Genomic DNA, 20,616 nt, shown 5'->3' with positions numbered 1-20,616 from the left:
ATACATAAATACTTGCTGCTGCATATGTGATGTGTGTTTACCAGTAACATTCTCTTTTTCGTGCACTGGAGTTTTGTTGATTCATTCCTCTGTTGGACTGTGAAATTAAACTGAAAGTCTAACTGGAATGACATCATGATAATATACTGCCTTTTATGGACATCATTTCGTATTGCATTATCTCATATTCCCCCTTACAGTGATGGTTCTTATCACAATATATTCTGAACTTACAGTGTCGCAAAGCATGGTATCACCACTCCTATACCGGGATATGTATTGTAATGTATTGTAAAAGTGTATCGCAAGATACCTGATCATTGATATGTTTTAAGGAATTTATTACTAATAATAGTTACGTTTTGGATTTAAATACTGTGCTTTATTCATCACATACTATCCAAAAAATACCTAGGACTGAACTATCAAGAATATGACTTTACTGTCGTGAGGAGCAACGAGATGCTTTTAAGCAAGCCTGAAAAATTTGACTGCAATTTCAAGAAAAAAACAATTGAAATGCATTGAATTCCTCCATCACTGTATTTGATAATGACTAATGCGTACTTATGACTCAGTGTGAACTTAATGTCTAATCCCTGATAGCTTGGAACAAATATAGTCCTCCATATGCACACACACAGCTGAGGGTAATTTGTCCAATGTTTTGTCCTGGGCAGTGTGCCCGTTTTCAATATGCTTAGCGCAAGAGATGAGAGTGTGATCACCCCGCAAGAACCAGCTCAGTCTGCCAAGTCCTGTCACTCACTGCCATGGCCGCCGCTTTGTTCCACCTCATCACTTCCTACTGATGTCACTATTACACAAGAGCTAATGGGTCGGTTTATGCACTGAGTGCGACGTAAAGCGATGTATGTGGTTGACTTAAATCCATCAATCACTTTCAGTTGACCTAGAAAGACAAAAATGGGAAAATACACAAGATAAAAGTAGATTTGTTCCGTAGGTTCCAGTGATGGCTGACCACTTTTGGCGCTTTTAAATGACCACTGAAACCTCTTAAATCGGAGAATTCCCCGTGTGACATTTTGCCTGCAATCTGCCGTCTGGTTTGGCAGCAGATTCAGAACAGAAGCTGGGTGATTGTGCCCAGAGCAGCAGCATAACAATGTTTTCTTTTGCTCTGCTTTCCATTTGGCCTTCATTTCGTCCTTGGGTTAATATAGCCTAAAAATAAAAACTCAGAAAGGGAGCCACAATGTGGTGCTTTTTTTCATCTGTCAGGAAAGTAAGTTACCTAATATGTGCTGGTATTTTTTTGTCTTCCTGTTAGATCAATGACAAGACAATGCTTTGATTCAGTTTAATCTCATGGAATCATTTGAGCAGCATTTTTAGATGACTAAATAGTTACTGGAATGGACATTAATTCACACTTATTTTTAACTTCAGCTCCTCCAAACCCCTTTGTTTCAACTTAAATAAATAAATAATAAAAATAACATTTACCTTTAATAACAATAAAAAAAAACAACAACACGTAATAATGGCTTTAGTCGTGAAGCAACATGTATCACAGTTGTTTGTATGTTTGTCACAATTTTATATACCATTTTATATTTTAGAGTCGGTGTTGGAGGAAAGCTGGAAATGATTGAGAAATGTCACGACTAGTCACACTCTCCAGAATAAACCCAATCTCTGCATGTAGCTCTGAGGTTGACAGGCTGTAAGAGGGAGCAGGTGTTTGAGTTTTATCCATTAGCTACCCCTTTCACCTCATACTCTGGCACGCGCGCACACACACACACGCACGCGTGCAGAGAGCCATGGATCTGTTGTTCACTTGCTCTCAAGTGATGTAACCGATACATCCGTTGAAAGAGCTCACCACGATGGGTGATGTCATGCACTGAGTGTACAGGAGCCATTTTGAAGTGAGACGCATGTTGGCACATCCCATATCAGTCTGATGGTTTCATCCTAAACATTAGTTATTAGTTACCGCAGAGGGCGTTTCTATGGAGTAGCTTCACATCAAAACAAGATTTAAAATGGTTGTTTTTATCAATAATAGCTAGTTCGAGTTTATGCAATTGTTGTCTCACTTTGATGCTGTTCAAATGGCAAGAGCAACAAAGACTACAAAAATGGCTGACTTTCCCAACATTATTCATGCAGTCTTTCCCAAATTTGTAGCAACCCTGTCCTGGTTCAATTAATCTCCATAATTTTGATCATCTTTGCGGCAGCAGCGAGCTGAGCTGGGAGCGGTGTACTTTAACAGGGATTAGTGCGCGTGGTTCTATTAATCTCTATATACAGTGGTACCTCGGTTTTCGAACATCCCGGAATTCGAACAAATCAGAGTTCAAACCAAAATTTTGAGATTTTTTTGCTTCGGATTTCGAACGAAAATCCAGAACGCCCCCGAAAAAAGCCGGAAAAAACATAACTGTGACCGTGGTAGAGTGTCACAGGGTAGGTGCTCGCTCTCGACACCTCCGAGGCTGGAGCCCGCAATCCAGGGTTTGATGTCCTGTTGTCGGCTGGAGCTCGGACAGTGTGTTTTATATATATATATATATATATATATATATATATAGATATATATAGATATAGATTTATATATCTCTGTGTGTGTGTTAGGGCTGAACGATTAGTTGCATTTGCGATTATAACGTAAAACGTGATTTTCTTACCGTAAGGCTGCGATTTGACTGGTCATGTGACTTTCACGTTGGTGGCGCAGCGCAACGGTGAGCTTTAGCCATTGAGCTGTAAATTACGGCTTTAGCCTATGAAGGTAAAATGGGTGCAAAAGTGGCACATACCCGTAACACAAGACTCAAGCGTCAGAGGCACACTATCCATGCGTCAGAGGCACATACGCGTAACTGCACATTTGCATCCGTAAACCCTGTGGCACGTGCGTGTAAAAAGGAGATTTACATTCATACAAACACGAAAAGTAATTTCGCCTTCATTCTCTAAGTGCACAGATACAAGTGGCTAAACACGAGCTCTTGAAACTGCAATTGTGACACATTGCTAAGTTTTCCACCTCAACCACCGCCAAAACGGGTGCATAAGTTCCACATACTCGTAGAACACGATCCATATGCGCGTGCACCCTTTTGCACCTCTTCTCGCACCTGTAAATAAAACTGATGCGCACTCGTAGAAGTGGCGGCAATACGTGCCTGTTACTCCATGCGCGTTCCCGGTAGTCACGTGACGTCTATTGTCCAATCGGTTGCAGCAACATCCCATGTCATGGCGGTTTCCGAAGAATTCAGATAGAAGGCAATTCTCATTGTTACCACTGATAGAAAGACAGACGGTAAGTGCTTCATTTGGATTGGACAATAGACGTCACGTAACTACCGGGAACGCGCATGTAGTAAGTGGTAAAGCCACATATTGGTTTTCATTATTGTTGTAATATGCACTTTAGTTTGTGTGATTTATCAGTTTAATAAGTCTGCAGTTGAAACTGAAGTAGACAAATCATCTTTCATTTTAATTCATGCTTCATTTGCCTTTATCTTAACATAAGAATAGCCTATAAGGAAGAACAATTATATATACACTGAATCACATATGGTTTATTATAATACAGATTGATTTATTAGTTGTGTTTGCTGTAAAATACATGAGAAGAGGACCTTGAAAAATAATCGCACATTTAATCGGAATCGCAATATTGAGTGAAAAAAATCGCAATTAGATTATTTTCCAAAATCGTTCAGCCCTAATATGTGTGTGTGTGTTGTTTGAATGAATGAATGTTTAAATGTGTGAAAGTTTAGAGAACAGCTGCCCAAGATACTCCTGCATCTGTGTTACTGTGGCAACAGCTACTGAGTTCATCTCTTTCTTATTTGACACAGATGTTTGTTGTATAAAGTTATTTTTGAACAAATCGATGTGTACAGCTTGTTTTTTATAAAGCAAATTGTCGTTCGTCATTCGTTGACATGGCGTGTCTAGAGGGGAATGGGCTGGGGGGGCGTGGCTTTGGACGTCCTCTTCCAAAATCCTAGCTAAAAGCCTGCTAAGGATGGTCCCATCAGGTTTTTTGTCAGTCACTTAGGGGGCTCAGCATGGATTGGCTATCATTGGCTGTGATTTTGTAGTTAAAATGTAGTTATGACGAGACCTTATGGGTAAATGATGTAGAAGAAAATAACCCAAAAAATTCACCTTTATATATGTTTGGATTTTCTAAAAAAATACAAACACCTTGTGTGAGATAGTACTAGCAGCCACCAATGAGGAATGTGGTCATCTGGCCTGGTGATCTTTCGGGCATCAAGCTTAGCTTTCTGACTGTCACGCTTGTATAGGTGAGTGTTGCGAAGCGCTAGTTGTGCTCCCTGAACTGGGCACTGAGTCACTCCCTTATTTTCAAGCTTGTTATTAAATGACATATAGATTTTTTTGTGTTGGCTTTTTAATGTGCTCCAACACTGCAAAGTACCTTTTTGTTGCATGTGTTGCAACATTACATAGGTGTAAAACTTTGACACGGCTGCCATGTATGTTTTGATTCACTGCCTTGTGAGGCACACGTGTACGTGTGTGAGCTGTGAGAAGGAAAGGGGGTGAGGACATAACACAGCAGGTGGTGCTGTCATTGGTGAATGATTCACTATCCAAGTTTCATAGGGACCCTTTATGACGGATGCATTTTAAGTAAAGACATAAGTTTATCGCAAGAATAAGATATGCTGAATACCGTTGATCTAGAGTAATACTTGATTTACGTAATGCGGCTGTAGTCGCACACAGGTAGGAACATCATCAGCAAAGACCAAAAGGTTTATTGATGTGTGGGAAATAAGAAATACAAATAACTTCGACTTGTCTCGACAGTCTCCTGGTATTCTAGTCTGGTATTCAGCATGTAAGCTGACCAACAAGCTTGGACAAAGTCAGACACACATGACCGCGTCTGACAATGAACTGTAACCCATTTGGCATTCACTGCAAGTATGGGTTTTCATCGCAATTGAGAATCTGACACCTTGTTTTTTTCTTTAACAGCTAACTATCTATCATATTGACATTAGGTCCATATTCAATAATACCAGTTCACGAGTTTAGCACAAACACAGTTGCAGTATATTACAGGGAAGAGTAGTAGTAAATCTACAGAAACGCAGCTGCTCTGAATTTGACTCCAATATTCAGAGGCTGACTGTAATCCTTGTAACCTGACCTCACCTACAGCTTATGTTTAAAATCCACCCGAGAGAAGACAGACAACAAACACCATGATTGTCCATCCCAGTAGATCCTAATCACATCAGACTCCTGGCCCTTGTGTTCTAATGTCATAAACTGCTGCAACATTTTTACAGTTGACCTTCGCTGCACTCAGCCTGCTGATTCCTCTACAAGACACACTTTGTGGTAATTCTGCTACCTACTTTTTGGACCAGACTGGAATCATGAGACCTTATGACCTTATGACATGGTTTAGATGACTACTAACACGTATTTCTTGTATACTCTGCTGAGCATGTGCTGAAGAGAAGCCTGAACAGTTTGAGGATATTATTTTTCTTTACCAGTTATATGTTTTTGACGCCTAGTTAATTCAACTCTAATGTTGTATTTGTTGATGTGGTAAATCTAACATTGTCCTTTCTGTGTCTGTTTTTTTTTTTCCCCAGAAGGATCTGCCTCTGCCCCGCAAAAGCAGCAGGTAAGTTTCCATCTATGTTTGATGTGTCTTCAAAACCTGAGACTTCAGAGTGTAATTATTATTCATTTCCTCACATCTTCCACCATTAATCTTGACAATTATTATCACACTACTTGTGTCGTGTTTGTGCTGCTTGTGTTTTGGAGGACCTTTTCAGGTATTCTCTTTAAAACATTAGTTCCCCATTGTATTATCTAAATAATCTGTTGAGGTGTTTTACTGCTTAACTGTATCAAAATGCATTATCTATTACAACACATATGTAAACAATCCCTCATCCTCCCTGCCCTGGAAGTATGGCCTTCAGACCTGTCCAACAACGGTGCACTATTCCAATTGGTCGAGATGTCATTCACTTATCACAACAATACTGGTGTTAGCATAAATGTGGCAAATAATGTGTAGCAAGGGTAATACACAGCTTTTGCAGAATATCTGTGTGTCTAGCAGGGGTTGGGGCCCCTGACAGGTCTCATTCACGTACTTGTTTTGATGACAAAATCCGAGTGTTTCATTGCAGTGTGGAGCCCTGGTGTGTGATGAACCCAATCTATCAAAGTCCCTTGAGGAAACGTTATTTTTCTGCATGTATTGATATGGTTTTATGGTCAAGCTGTACAGGAGTGTGCCATCTATTGGTGAGACACTGGCATTACATGATTTGTGGAAAACTAATGAAGTTGAATAATACTGCTGCAATCCTGTTACACACCAGTGGAGCAAAGGATTATGGGGACTGGAGTAAATTGAATTGTTTTGTGTAGCATTGTAGCAGTCTGCTGGCGCCGTAATGGAGTTGCAGAATAGGATCCTGAAATTCAATTGTCAGTTTGCCACAGCTGAAGTTACAATTGCTACGCCCTGTGGCTTGTTTGGGAGTGGTGTTTAAACGCCACATTTTCTCTCTACATTTCCACACTCGCCACATCCGCATCCACATCTCGCCTTAATAATCCAAGTTGATGGTGTCCAGTTTGGGTTTGGGTTTCACAGTTAACAAGCCATATATAGCCCTCAGACGCTAGTTGGCCTAAAGTGAAAAAGAAGTTTTTTATTTGGCATACACTTAAGGATACTCAGAGCTGCTGGCGTGCATGGTGCCCCAGGGAGTCTCTTCCTTGGGAAACAGGTCATAGTCGAGGGCTGTCATCTTAAAGGCCCAGTTATTCTCAACGCTACATACACATCCATATACAGATGGATCCTTATGTCTGTGCTCTGCATTCATTTCGTCCATATTTCTGCATGTTTCCACAAAGCTTATGGGTATGGACCAAACTAAGAAGTACTGTGAGGACGGTGTTGCTGTCACTACCCGATACGTAGCTCTACTGAGACACGGAGAAGACTTATCAATGGTGGAAGCTCTCCATCCTCCAGTTGCGATATATTTATAGGCAATACCAAGGCAACAAACACTGCTCATTTTAAGATTCATCATTGTTCACATAAAAACAGCATGCATGAAAACACACTTCTTGGGAACATCACATAAAAATCTGTTGAAATAAGACTTCAATGCACTCGACTACATTTCAGCATGGGTGTGTGGCCATACTGGTGTAAATTTGGAAAATAAAATGAGTTAAATAGGCTGTAGTGGAATGTTCTTGCATATGCGGCTACTTTCATTGAATATTTTATAGATTTATTTTTAATCCTTCAGTCTTTGAGACGCTGTCGTTGTGCTCTTGAGAGAGAAGGCAACCTTCTCCATTTTTTCTTTTCCCTCACATGAGCTTCATCTGTCTGTATTTGAGGTTTTCTGTTGTCCCAATCTGTTGCATCAGTGAGCTGTGCCAGAAAAGGTTGACAGCAGAATTGAGGTGGTGAAACTGAAAATGTCTTGCTTCACGCAGAGAGTGCGAAGGAGTTGACAAAGTAGAACAGATGAAAACAGGGTGTTGAAGGCTGAAACGTAAGTGCTAAGGCTTTTTTAAAGTATTGGAATATATACAGCAAAAAAATTGGCGGAAAACTAAAATGACAAAAGCATATTTCTGTCTTTGTTTCAGCACTTGAGTGTGTGTTTATGTTGATACAGTGCTGTACTCAGGCAGTAGAAGTGGCAAAAACATCTTCAGACTATTATAAATAGCATTGCACACTGAGGACATTCAGAAACGTCAGACTCTTTATTTTGCGCTCATTAGCTGCACAGGTTGAAATGACTGTGAAAGAGGTTGCACAGATGAGAAGGAAGAGAAACACTACAAGCTTAATTTAGGGTTACATCAGCAGAGATTCAGCCATTTACTGTTACGTAAGCACGCTGGAAGATAAGTGCTGGTGTTTCCACAGGCAACATCAGTTCAGATCAACACTGTTCGTGCCCTTGCTCAGATTTAGGGCTCGCAAGCTCACCCCACTTCTACTGTCGTAGTGCTCTTTCACTCACTCTGTCAGTAAAACAACATCTGGGATCAGGCATGCTCTTATCTCCTTGGTGGAGACCAAAGACCAAAGGAGGTTCCAGCCTGGAAGTTTTTGATGAGATTCTTTTGTTGCGTGAGACAGTTGATATTAATTACTTCAGTTTTTCACTTTTACGTTTTGTGGATTTGAGCAGAAAAACATGGAAATTGGAGCAGAAACCAAAATAATGACTCCCGTGGCTCTGGCTTTCATGCTACTCCGTAATGAGATGAATAATTAGAATTCAAAGAAATATCGAATTCAAGCCTAATTTTAGATTCAAAGCCAGATCATTTCAGCTTCAACGCCTCTGGATTACAGTTGGTGATTCAACTAACAGCCTGTGGAGTAATTTGGAGGTGTCATTTGACCCTAGGGAGATTAAGTGAGTCACAGAGGAGTTTGACAAACATCTCATTGTGTGTCGTGGACAAAAATGAGTTGAAATGAAAGCATTGCTTTTACAGTGATTTTACACCAAACCGTTGCATACTGTGAAACTACCCATTCTATCTCTTGCCGTAATATATTGATGTTGGGAATGTGGACTTTAGAAGTGCATGTTGACACATTTCAGTAGAAACACATATTCCGCCTTCCGCTGCATGTTCTGACACCTAAGAAAAAGATGGAGGTTGGGGTTAGTATTAGCTATTGGATGCCGCTCCCTTCACACTACATGTAGATTAGGTGTCATGGAAAGAATCCATCTCAGGGAAGGAAAACATTTTTTCCTTTACACAATCACAGAGGCATCAACATGCAACGTGGACGGCTGCCTTCACCATCAGTGTAGGACCCAAAAGTTTCCCCACGTCAATATATTGCATCATGGGAGTGGAAAGACACAGCTATTTTTTTGCCATCATGATGTCTTGTGTGAGTGTTTGTGTGTGTGTTGGGCAAACACCATTTGTGGGGCCCTTTTTTCGGACCCCACAAGGTTAAGCCTCAATTTGAGGATGAACACTTCAAAATAACTGGGTCATTATAATTGGGTTTCAGTTTGGTACAGAGTCCTGGTTAAGGTGAGCCATGTGTTTTGGATCATTAGCTTTAGAGTGAGAGGCTGGGGAAAGCATGAAAGTCAATAAGTGGACCCCACAAAGACGGCAAGACAAACCTGTAATTTGTGTGTCAGTGTTGTGGCAGCACTTAGATGAACTGTTCAGGAATCAGGAAGAGATTGGTTGAGAGGTTGATTCACAGTCTTTGACTCTTGCGTCCATCTTATTCACATGAAATGTGTTCTACATTAGATTTCAAAATAAAGGTTTGACATTTAGTTTAAGGACTAACCAGAACGCAGCAGTGGCAGATGCTTCCACATCACTGCAAAAGGATTAAATCCAGTCAAAACAAACTGAGTGCTGACTCAAAGGAGCACTGGTCTCCAGAAGAGAGCGTCGTGTGTGAAGGATGTGGTCCATTAAAAAGTCTCTGAGGCAGCCTGATTATAAAAATCCTTTAATTGACAATCTATGTTAAAATGACTTGCCCTTCCGACGGCACGGCGGCAGTGAGCTGACTTGAGGCTGATGAGCGGAAGATAAATATGGAACATGATTTGAAAAGAAGCGCAAAAGCAGTGTCTCGTTCTACTTTCTGAACTCGGAGCCAATACGTCACATTATTAATTGGGGGCAGTATCGTAGGGTCTTTAGATTATTTTCTGTGTAAATCTACTCTCCTTATGAGACTTCAATTGGTTAACAGTCGACATCCAGTCCCATTCTTTGTAGTTATTAACAGTCAAATCACAGAATCAAATTCACTTCTGTGATTCTGGTGACAAAATTTGGATTTACCAATGTGATGGCGATTTTTTTGTTCATCCCTTATTGCATCTCCCTTGTGTTTTAGAAGCTTTGTAGTGCTACTGCCTCCTGTTGTTCGACTGAGGTCACTGCACTCTAAATGATAATAAAGTTATATACATAAAATATGTGTGGGGAGCCATGAAATTGGGTGGAAAAATATGACGGTGTGGAGATATGATCTATCTACCCATCTATCTATCTGTCTGTCTGTCTGTCTGTCTAAATGCCTGTCTGTCTGTCTGTCTATCTGCCTGCCTGCCTGTCTGTCTCTCTGTCTATCTGCCTGCCTGCCTGTCTGTCTATCTGCCTGTCTGTCTGTCTGTCTGTCTGTCTGTCTGTCTATCTATCTATCTATCTATCTATCTATCTATCTATCTATCTGCCTGCCTCTCTGTCTGTCTGTCTATCTATCTATCTATCTATCTATCTATCTATCTATCTATCTATCTATCCATCTATCTATCCATCTATCTATCTATCTATCTGCCTGCCTCTCTGTCTGTCTGTCTGTCTATCTGTCTGTCTGTCTATCTATCTATCTATCTGTCTCTCTGTCTGTCTGTCTGTCTCTCTGTCTTTCTGCCTGTCTGTCTGTCTATCTATCTATCTATCTATCTATCTATCTTGTTGCTGAACTCATAATTACCCCTCTCCCTTGATGGGTATATTTTCACTGTGCTATTGTTTATGTTCTTGTTGTAAGTAATAGCTTCCAATGAAAATGAGTGCTTGTACATTCAGTTATTCATCTTGATAAAATAGAGATGAGGAGTATTAGTTCAGGGTCAGGGAGCTTTTGAAAACTCCTTGAATACGCAGAGGATATTTATGATTATTTATTTACATCCCTTTTCCCCCCCTTTAATAACGTCTTTATCTTATCCTGGAAAAGATAATGTAGTTTTGAAAGGGAGTATTCTACTCAGTATTCTAAATGTCAACCCAGTCATGACAGTGAAGTCTAATGATGGAGACTTTTATGTGTCTCATTCTCGTGTGTTCTTGTGATTTATCATCTCGCTGCGTTACACTGCATTTATATGAGGATTGTGTGGGCGAGGGTAGATGACGGGAAATTTTATTGAAGGAGATTTTACGGTACATAGCCGATGAGATAATTTCATAATGTCCATTATCGTTAAAAAAACAAACACTCTCTTAACTTATACCAATAATTCCAAAATGCATTGCAGCCATGTTCGATTACCATATTCTGCATAAACAGTTATACAGTTACATTTTATATTTGTTAGTCTGTAGGCTTTTTGGCTCAACTGGAAAAAAATGAAAGGCACATGAAGTAACTGAATAATTGAATCATAAATGATCATAATTAATTGAAACCAAAAAAACAAAACATCACCAGCAGCAGGACATTAAAAACTCCCAAATGACTCATGCCTTCTATATGAGATCATGGTGTCCATCCCCATCTGTGCTGCCCACTGTGTTTGAGTGATATACTCCCCCCATATACCACAGCCCTTCCCACGTCTCCTCTCTTCTATGTATATTTCATCCTACCAGGCTCCTACATTAGGAACGTCATCTATTATTGAATTGCTCCCCTCAGCCCTGCTGTGCAACTGTCGCCCCACGTCAGCTTTAACATTTGGTGGTTTTGTTTCAAACAGGAGAACAGAAGGGTGCGTGCACACACACACACACACACACACAGACACATTCACATTCTGTGATGACGTCCTCTTCAGCTTGGCATTGCCCTTTCATATCCAGGACAAACAAACATTTCTTGATGTCTGGTTTTCATTATGACAGTGTTTAATGGTCCCTGCAAGAATCATGATTTAGAGAGCTACATCTAAAATAGCACGTTCCACAGGTTTGCATTTGATAACAGGATGATTAAACATTATTAACAACCATTACAAATGTATTGTTTTTTATATATGCATATGAAGACTGTCAGTTTTTTTTCTGACAGTCTTCATTACAATAGGCACCAAGCTACACTTTCCAGGCAAACAGGGATTCCAAGATGTTCCCAAGCCAGAGCGATGATGTAATGCATGCTGGATATCTGTAGATTTGGTGAAAAGACTGTTGAGTCTAAATGTTTAGGATTGCTGTGTCCATAAAGTGATGCCAAAACACATTTACATTCTCATTCCTTTCTTCTTAGTCCTCTTCCTTCCGTCTCTCCTCCCTCCTGCATCCTCACTCGTTCCATGTTTTTCTTACGTTCACATATTTGTTTTCACCCTCCTCTGTCCCCTGCTCCCTCCCTCCTTTCCCTCCTTCTGTCTCTCAGCCCCCTCCCCTCCTCGCTGTGTCACTCCACTTCCTGGCTTGGCACGCTACCCTTGAGAGGAGCTCCACAATCCTCTCTTCCTCTGACATGGATGCATCATGATTAGTCTCCTTTCTCTTATCAGTCTCCAATTTAAGACACCATTGGTTCACCCGGACCTTTCTGGTTATCCCTTCCTCGCATGCTCAGTCTGTCACATGTGCAGCGTGAATGCTGGACACCAGTGTGTGTGCATGAATGCATGTGTTAAACCGGCTAAAGGAAGCTGTCATGCTGTGGAGGATTTTAATCACAGCCTCTTGACTGCTCCGGTGTGTGTGAAGGATCAGCTGCTTTAATGTTCATCTGCCAACACAGTCTCGGCTCCTGGCAACATGTTTCGACGCACAAAAAGGTAAATGCAACAATCTGTTTACGTGACCTGCTGTTGCCAGTGTGTTTCACAGGCGGGTTTTGTCTCTTCTTTCTAATGTTTCCGTTGTCCCTGCCAGCTATCCTGCTGTCTCACTGTTGCAACGGTGTCTTAATTTAGCTACAAATAAAGTGCGTGTGCTTTGAGTACTGTATCTGATGACTGTATCTCAATCTTTAGCTGGATTCTCTAATATAATAAATTCTATATTTTTTAATCCATCACGCTTTTTTATGACTGGTCAGCACTCTGTACTGCATTTTGAAGTGAAAGCATCATTGTCAGAATCCAGGAAATGCATGTGCTGCGTCTGATTCTCCTCACTTGCCTGTCTTTTCTTTTTCTTTTTCCTTATTTATATGATGTCCCTGCTCTTTTAACTCCACTTACTTGCAAAGCAGGTTATTTTTTATAGCCTGTCTGCTATGATATAAACAACACAGTCAGCTTTATGTCTTTCATTGTTTGAAAAGTGCTCACTCATACTGAAAAATACAGTGATTTACAAACATAGCAAGCACATTTATTCCCTATATTATTGACCAGTGGAAAGGTTTAACCATAGCAGTGTAAAACAGGACATTTCATGGCAGAGCTTCACTCTGCAGTTCTCAATTTAACAGCTAAAGATGGTGTTTCAGGCTCTATTGTTAAATCATGTACAGTGTGGAATATAGCAGTTGATTTCTATCCCACTGCTGCTGTCATCCTTCTCTCCTAGACTCCTCTCCCTCCTGCTGTGCTTCGTTTTAGCTGATCACGGGGAGGACTGAACTGGGTCTCGACTGTTGTTCCTGCTGAGCAGGGATGAACAGCAGCAGATTCTCTGTACAGATAGTCCTGGTGTCAGCCACCATGCTGGCTGCATGTTTGCCAGAAACCCCTAGCAGCTTGTTTACTCATGAAGCTGCTCACACACTTTTTCTTTCCCCATCATGGAGCCTGACTGTAGAACTTGTGCATTCAAAACAACGTGGAGCAGTATTAGTCAGAATGTTACATTAGATTCTGATGCAGATGGAAACACACTTCTACTCCTCAAGCAAAGCTTGGTCAAACATTTACTTCCAACCCAAAAAAAATGGTTTTACTTGGACTTAAAATATGCTTTTTGTGTATGCATGGGTTCACGCACATGCACACGGAGGCATACACACACACTTCTCACGACTGCATGGTAAAGTCCATGTATCGTGTAACCATTTTTTAACGTTACCCTCACTGCCAACAAAATGTTGACTCTATAATCGAACATTGTCGCTTCCACTATTCGGAAATTATTTCTCTATCATTCCCTCGCCTCACCAAACTATTTGTCTCTATTAAGATACCAAAATAGACCCTTTACAGTGTCATATATATTCATATTTTGATGATTGATTATAAGGCGACATTCAAGAACTTTATCACAATGTTCATCACTGACAGTTCTTATCTGTTACTTGAGTTCTTCGAGTTTTAAAAGATACACTACTTGTAAATAACAAGGGATAGTCCCATTTCATTCTCCTCAGAAAGCTTTACGATATTTACACTTACTCACACTTCAGCACCTCATTCAGTTCGTTTTCTCCGTCGAGTATGAGCGTTCCACTCTTATAGCTGATCCAAAGGAGCAAAACAACAAGCTTCTCCCACTGGTAATGATGCACTTTCCCATTCCAAGTATCGGTGAGTGTTTTGTATTTCAGAGTGTAGGTGACAGTAAATGCTTTCTACCCACTCTGCTGCAACTTCGGTGAGACAGTACAAATGTGTCAGACAATGAGATGAAAGCAGCAGAGCTACAAGAAGACAGCAATGCTGAGGGATTACAGGAAGCACCACAAAAAGAGTCAGTTACCAAATCCCAGGATGATTCGCAGTCATGCATACCGCCTTCCTTCTTCCTTTCTGCTTCATACCTTCCTTGTTTTTATTACACAAAAGTGAAACGCTGTCCATCATTAGCTTGAGTGTGAAAGCTTTTCTATGGTGGTGTTTGAGGACATGAAGGATCTCAAGACGCTTCTGTCCTGGCCTTCTTGGTTCACGGTGAAATTGAACAATCCTTTTTTATCATCAAGTTTCAGACTGAGATATTTCATGAGCACCCAGATGTACTTGACTTCATTGAGTTGTATTTGTGCGAACGTCCTCCACGCTTGGTTGGTCTCTTTAATGAAAAAGCTGTGCACTTAATGATGGAAACCACACATCTGAAAACGAAACTCAGAGCCTCGTCTCTTTCCTTTTTTTTTGGTTGGCGGTAGCGTGACAGCACCATCTGTTTCTGCTGACTGGTCAACGTCAACATGCATGCACCGTCTCATGGGCTTCACTGGTGTGGCTGTAACGTCAACCCGCCAGCCGCAGATGATTGAAGTGTAATGTGTAGCATTAGAATGGCTTCTTTATATCAGAAGTGTGAATTTTTAATGAAACTAGTGGCACAACCTATGAGGGTATATTTGGCATGCATTGCTGTCACAAAGGGGCTAGGGGTGCAATGATTAGTTGACATCAACAATAACGTCGACAACAAAAATTTGTCGACTCTCAAAATCTGTGCGTCGATGCGTTGTGTTGCTGTTGGTGTAAATATCTCCTAACTGAGGTCCGACTGCAACTGGCGACAGTCGCTACGCACCCCAGGTTCTGCATCACCACCTCCGCCTCAGTCACAGTCACGGAGGAGTTCGAGCTGCGACGGGTCGTAGTGTTCAAAAGTGTGGCTTTTGTTTGCGAAGATAATGCGTCTCAAGGATGAGCAAACTCCTTCGACACCACTATGATGACACACACACACACTCGAGCTAACAACATGTGCAAGCATGTCGGTTACCACGGAACTCCTTGTTTTTAATGAAGTCATACACGTCACATCTCAGCTATTGGAGTGATTTTGTTTTTTTTTACAGCGATGTAGTGAAGTGTCCTCAGTGTCTCTCCTCCTAACACTGAACACGTTGTTTTAGATTATTATTCACATAGAACCTTTTGATGTGGATGTTGATCAGATGTTTTATATGGGATACAAATGTGTATAGTGATGATTTTGAATTCTTCTCAAGGACCAATAAAGAGCTCAGTTTTAAAGAATTGGAGCTCCCTGTCAACTGTTTTATGCTTCATGCTTCACAGGGTTAATACATGATTCTGTGTCATTATTTTCAACAATTGAAGCAACTTTAGGTTAAACCGAAATTCCAAATGGATCCAAACAAAGGTAATCTCTAAACTCTTCTGTGTGCAAACCTGTGTGCTGGTTTCCTCCACAGAAGCTTTGTGGTAGGTCTGAACATATATCATCGGCATGTACTCTGTAATAACAAGTGGGACGGATGGATATTGAAGGAATCTGAGAGAGTGTGGACACTTTTTTTTTGAAGTTCCGCCGAGAAATTGCTGGGCATATTTGGAGGTGTTGAGAAACTCACACTCACAAGCTGCTCTTTCATGAGACCAGGATTGTGGCCAGTCAAGTCAGTTGTGGTGAAGGCACTCTAGCATGCCATTCTCAACCTAGAACGGCAGATGTTTAATACACACGCTTCTTTCTGTCAATTAAATGTTCCTCTTCGAAGCCTGCTGACGTCCATCTGCATGATCCATAATCAGATTAAATAATTTTGATGTGTAATTAGACAAGCGGTGAGTCTACTTATGCTAATGAGGCACTACTCCCAGGATGAGGTGTCTCATTCTTCATGAGGTGATGCTCTGAATCACTCATGATCAATTAGATGAGAGAAGGGATCAAAGTGAGTCATGTGGATAGTTAATGGAGCGTCTCGACACGCCATGTTTTGCAATGTTAGACAGCAATTTAACACAAAGTGGAATAAAATGCAGATAAAAGGAAAACAGCGGTGAGGGATGATGCCACGTGCTGAAATATCTTCTTGCTATTTTTCATGTGTAAACTTCCTGCTCGTAGCATCGGCCTGCTGGAGGCTACACTTCGATGCTTACTGACATCAACACCTCACTCTGATGGTGGGATGCAGCAGGTTATCTTTTGCATTTTTGTCAAGTCTGAGTTTTGTGTAGTTTATTAATTTATTACATCAATTTACTTTGTCTTTTCAATACAGGACGTATTCAAGGGTCATTTTTGCTATTCAGTTCAGCTATGTGTTTAATTGCTGAAACAGTGTGTCAATGCGCAGGCTTAAAAGAGGAAAAAAATACAATTATGGATTATAAAACACGGTTTTCATTTCTTGGTTTCTAGATGTCTAGTTTTTGCTAACTTTTTAACTGAGCGCTAACAAGCCGGATATTCACCAATGGTGAAGTAGCGTTGCTAGACTTCAGTATGTTGTTGTCAAAGGTTGATATTTTCTTTGCGAACACAAACCAAAGAAGTTTTTTTTTTTTCTTTAAATTCTGTACCTTTTACTTTGTCAACAACAAGGTGCCAATATTACAACCTAGAAACAACAGTTTACAGGATGTTTGTCAATATGAAGATTGGCCTTATGACATCAGATTAAAGCAGTTTTTTTTAAACTGAGGCAACAAAACCATATTGTCTCCAGTTTATTCTGACTTGCTGTGCCCCAGTTAATTTTGAATCAAGGGTCATTTGGTAATGGCAGATTCACTAAGGTGTGTTTATGTGAATTTTGCGCGGGGGTTGGGAGTGTTGGAGACTTCTCACATCAGAGTTTTTTTATGTTGCTGTGTGGTGAGTTTGAAGAGACAAGCACAAACCAATGCAGTCCGAAGTTTTGGTACTTGAAACGAACTTGATGAACCCAGGACCGATTTTCCTCTATTGTGAGTTATTTATTACAGCTCGAATCCACCTTGGAACTCGATAGGAGCGGATGTTGTGCAACAGGAGACTGAAGAGAAATTGCTTGTTGTTTAAGGGAGCCTTTAAAAAGGTCAACAAGCCATTTATATCGTCAATCAAGTGGATTTCCTACTGTAAACATGCACTTACTTTTAATATATCCTGAGAGGGAAAAAGGATTAATGCTACCTGACAGGAAGTGGCTGAATGGGTCGATTGTGAATCTGTCGGTAAGGTCTCGTGTCCTTTGTGCCCTGTGAGTCAGCACCCAGGGCGGAAGTTGACACAGTGACACACACTGCTAAAGTGAACATTTATGTTCAGAGATGCTCACATTTTGTTCCAGCTGCTGTTGTAGTCAGTAGTGGACTGTGTTACCTGTCATGTGGTCTGCTGTCTGCTGCTTGACTCTTAACCTTTCCAATGCCTGTTTGTCCGGGGACAAAGGTCAAACTTGTGACCATCCTCATAAGACGTCTATCACAACCAAGGAAACATGAGAGTTCCATGACCTCCCTTTTGAGCTATTTCTTCTCCTTCACAGTACTCAATTGAACATTTATATTGCTGTCATTTATGAGTATTTATTTTAATTAATCTGAATGTATGAATTAATGATTGAATCCAAACTCGTGTTGGTTTATCAAATTATTTTTTAAAGAAAATAAGACCATAAGATGTAGGTCATTTTAATCTGAATTAACTGAAATAAAATTTCATTTAGGTGAATTGAACGACAACATGAAAGATTATTAGGGATGCACCGAATTGAAAATTTGTGTCCAAAGCCAAAGCCAAATAAAATGTAAAATGCTTGGCCGATTGCTGAATAATACCAAATAACAAATATCCAATGTAGTCATTTTTATTTTTTTTTCCTATTTTTCCTGAACCGAATAGAGTACATTTACCTATATATTTGTCAAAGAAAGTTCATGGTAGTCTTGTGACCCAGAATTTATATCTGCTTCCTCCCAGCAACCGCTCATTGAAACAGCAGTCGACCGACATGTTGGTGCGGGTCACACGTCAATGATGGACAGGTTTCTAAATGTGGTCATAAACATGCAAGGATCTCGCCGCAATCTGTTGCACTGTCAATACACATGTTTACAAAGATCACTCTAGCCTTATCATGGCAGCCAAAATCGTAATCCTCAAGCAACATGAAGGACTAGAAATGGAGCAAAGAAATGCAGGGTTAGGGGTGGAACTGGTTAAAAAATGGAACACACCAACTTCAAAACTAAAGCAGTTCACACAAAGACAGTATTAATATATTATTTGAAATGACAGTAGAAGGCTTCATCCCATAAAGTGTGTTTTTAAAAGTGGTTTCATGGACGGTGAATTATATCCTAGCTGGTGGCGCTGAAGTTTAGGAGCATTGATGAAAAAAGGCTTTCATTTGACTTTGGAAGAGCCAGTTAAGCTCTGCCTGAGACTGTAGTAGTCAGCAATTAGAGAAGAGTAGAATTTCTTCAGTTCTGTGATGAAGCTCATCTGTTCAGAGCCTGCTTTCTCGGGGCCTTTTGAGTCTCAAGAGCTTTGCTTTTCTGTGTGTAGGCTTTGGATGAAGTTCTGACATTTGCTCGTTCTCCCTGACCACTTTTGACAGCTCATTTCTGCAGCACATGTAGTTGAGGCTGCCAGGAGGCGGTGTCAGATCATCAAGTTTTTCAGGAATCTAGAATGACATGGAAACCTTGACCTGCTTTATGTTGCGGTCCAAAGCCCTGCTGAAGGATATGCTCAGGTTGCATGTGATTGTCGTACCTGTGTTTTATTTTTTATTATAACTTTTCAAGCTAACAAATTCAAGCAAACATGTGTACTCTACGTCACTAGCTGATAACTTATGTTTTGTCGCTGAATCCCTAATAGTATTTGCTGGAAACCAGCATGTGCGCAGAGGCCAACAGATATTTTCTCATCATCTGCATGAGTCATTACCACAGAGTTAACTTCTGACCCCCCGCCTCACACTAACAGCACTATTACAGCTGATGACAGCCCCCTGTGCTGACAGAGATTAGCTATGGCTTCAGTTGTGTGTCTGTGCTGTTTTCCTCTGCTGGTAATCCGAAATGACACCTGCGGATTTCTTTAATTAAATATGCTACTGCCTGTTCTACACTCACAGATTGAACTCAATTTCATCAAACAGGATGCTTCTATTGTGACACAAAAAAGTAGCTCCATGTAGATGAACAAAATTATTAATGGTTTGAAAGCAGCACTATGTTGTCAAAGAATATTTGTTTTCCGCTGACAAGTGAAGAGTGGAATTGCAAAGTGATGACTGGGTCTCCAGTACACGTGCATTTGTTTACGAGGATGGATCGCGGACAGCCAGTGCCATGAAAATATGTTGTCACGGGTGGCAATATACACCATGCAATCAACAATGCATACTGTACAAAATGAACTCAGAAAGCAGGACTGAAGCGTCATTTTTCATGTTTTTTTTTTCACGAGAGGCTGAAGTCGATCTCGAAACAAGACAGACTGAGATAATAAAACTATATTTATAATACATGTTTTACAGAGTGCTGTGTTGACTGAACGGGACCTAAACAAGAACATGCAACGATAAAGGGGCAGTTTATCTTGTGTGTGTAAACATTATTACAGTCAGATTATTTAAACCATGAGCACATACATTTTCACTCTCTTCATATGTGCTTTATTTTATTTTCCATTTAGCAGACAGTTGTGATTGAAGATGTTATGGCTGTGTGACAGTGTAACAAAATGGCTCGCTGACATTAGCCTGTTCATTAGCATGACAGCTAATCCGTTTGGCTGGCTGTATGTTTACTATACAGTGGTACCTCGGTTCTCGACCACAATCCGGTCCAGAAGATACTAAATAGGCTTTTGTAGGAGTGAATGTAGAGTGTCTGCTGCAGGTGCGCTGTTCCTCTATGTGTGTGGCCGCTGCATGTGGGAGGGGTTGCTGAGTGAGTGACGTCTCTCCAGAAGTGAAGAGGTGCCCGGTGCGTGTCCAGCTCTGAATGTGCGCTTCTGTGCAGTTTGGCTGTGACAAAGTCATAAACCAAGTAACGCTCTGTCCAAGACTCGCCTCATCCCTGTCCCAGCTCCAGCCCACAACAGGACATCAAACCCTGGAGTGAGCGCTCCAGCCTCGGAGGTGTGGAGAGTGAACACCTCCCCTGTGACACTCTACCACGGTCCAGTGCGGAGACAGGAAAGGTTTTACACCTCAATATGAAGAAA

At 40.8% G+C, this 20,616-nt stretch overlaps 1 protein-coding gene across 3 annotated transcripts in view; it reads left to right on the top strand.

The window, feature by feature from the left end:
- LOC128753400 (microtubule-associated serine/threonine-protein kinase 1-like) overlaps positions 1–20,616 on the top strand; it is a 61,947-nt gene that overhangs the window by 5,252 nt on the left and 36,079 nt on the right. Inside the window, exon 2 of one of the 3 annotated variants that reach the window (XM_053855077.1) lies at positions 5,646–5,674. In XM_053855077.1, the coding sequence (XP_053711052.1) occupies positions 5,646–5,674 (29 nt within the window). Of the gene's footprint in view, positions 1–5,642; positions 5,675–12,093; positions 12,576–20,616 lie in introns of those variants that run through there. The other 2 variants (XM_053855076.1, XM_053855078.1) reach the window with 2 other exon arrangements.

The sequence above is a fragment of the Synchiropus splendidus genome, chromosome 2 (assembly GCF_027744825.2).
Source record: "Synchiropus splendidus isolate RoL2022-P1 chromosome 2, RoL_Sspl_1.0, whole genome shotgun sequence".
Classification (NCBI taxonomy): Eukaryota; Metazoa; Chordata; class Actinopteri; order Syngnathiformes; family Callionymidae; genus Synchiropus; species Synchiropus splendidus.
The sequence above is the reverse complement of the archived record's forward strand: the minus strand, read 5'-3'. Positions and strand labels throughout refer to the sequence as shown.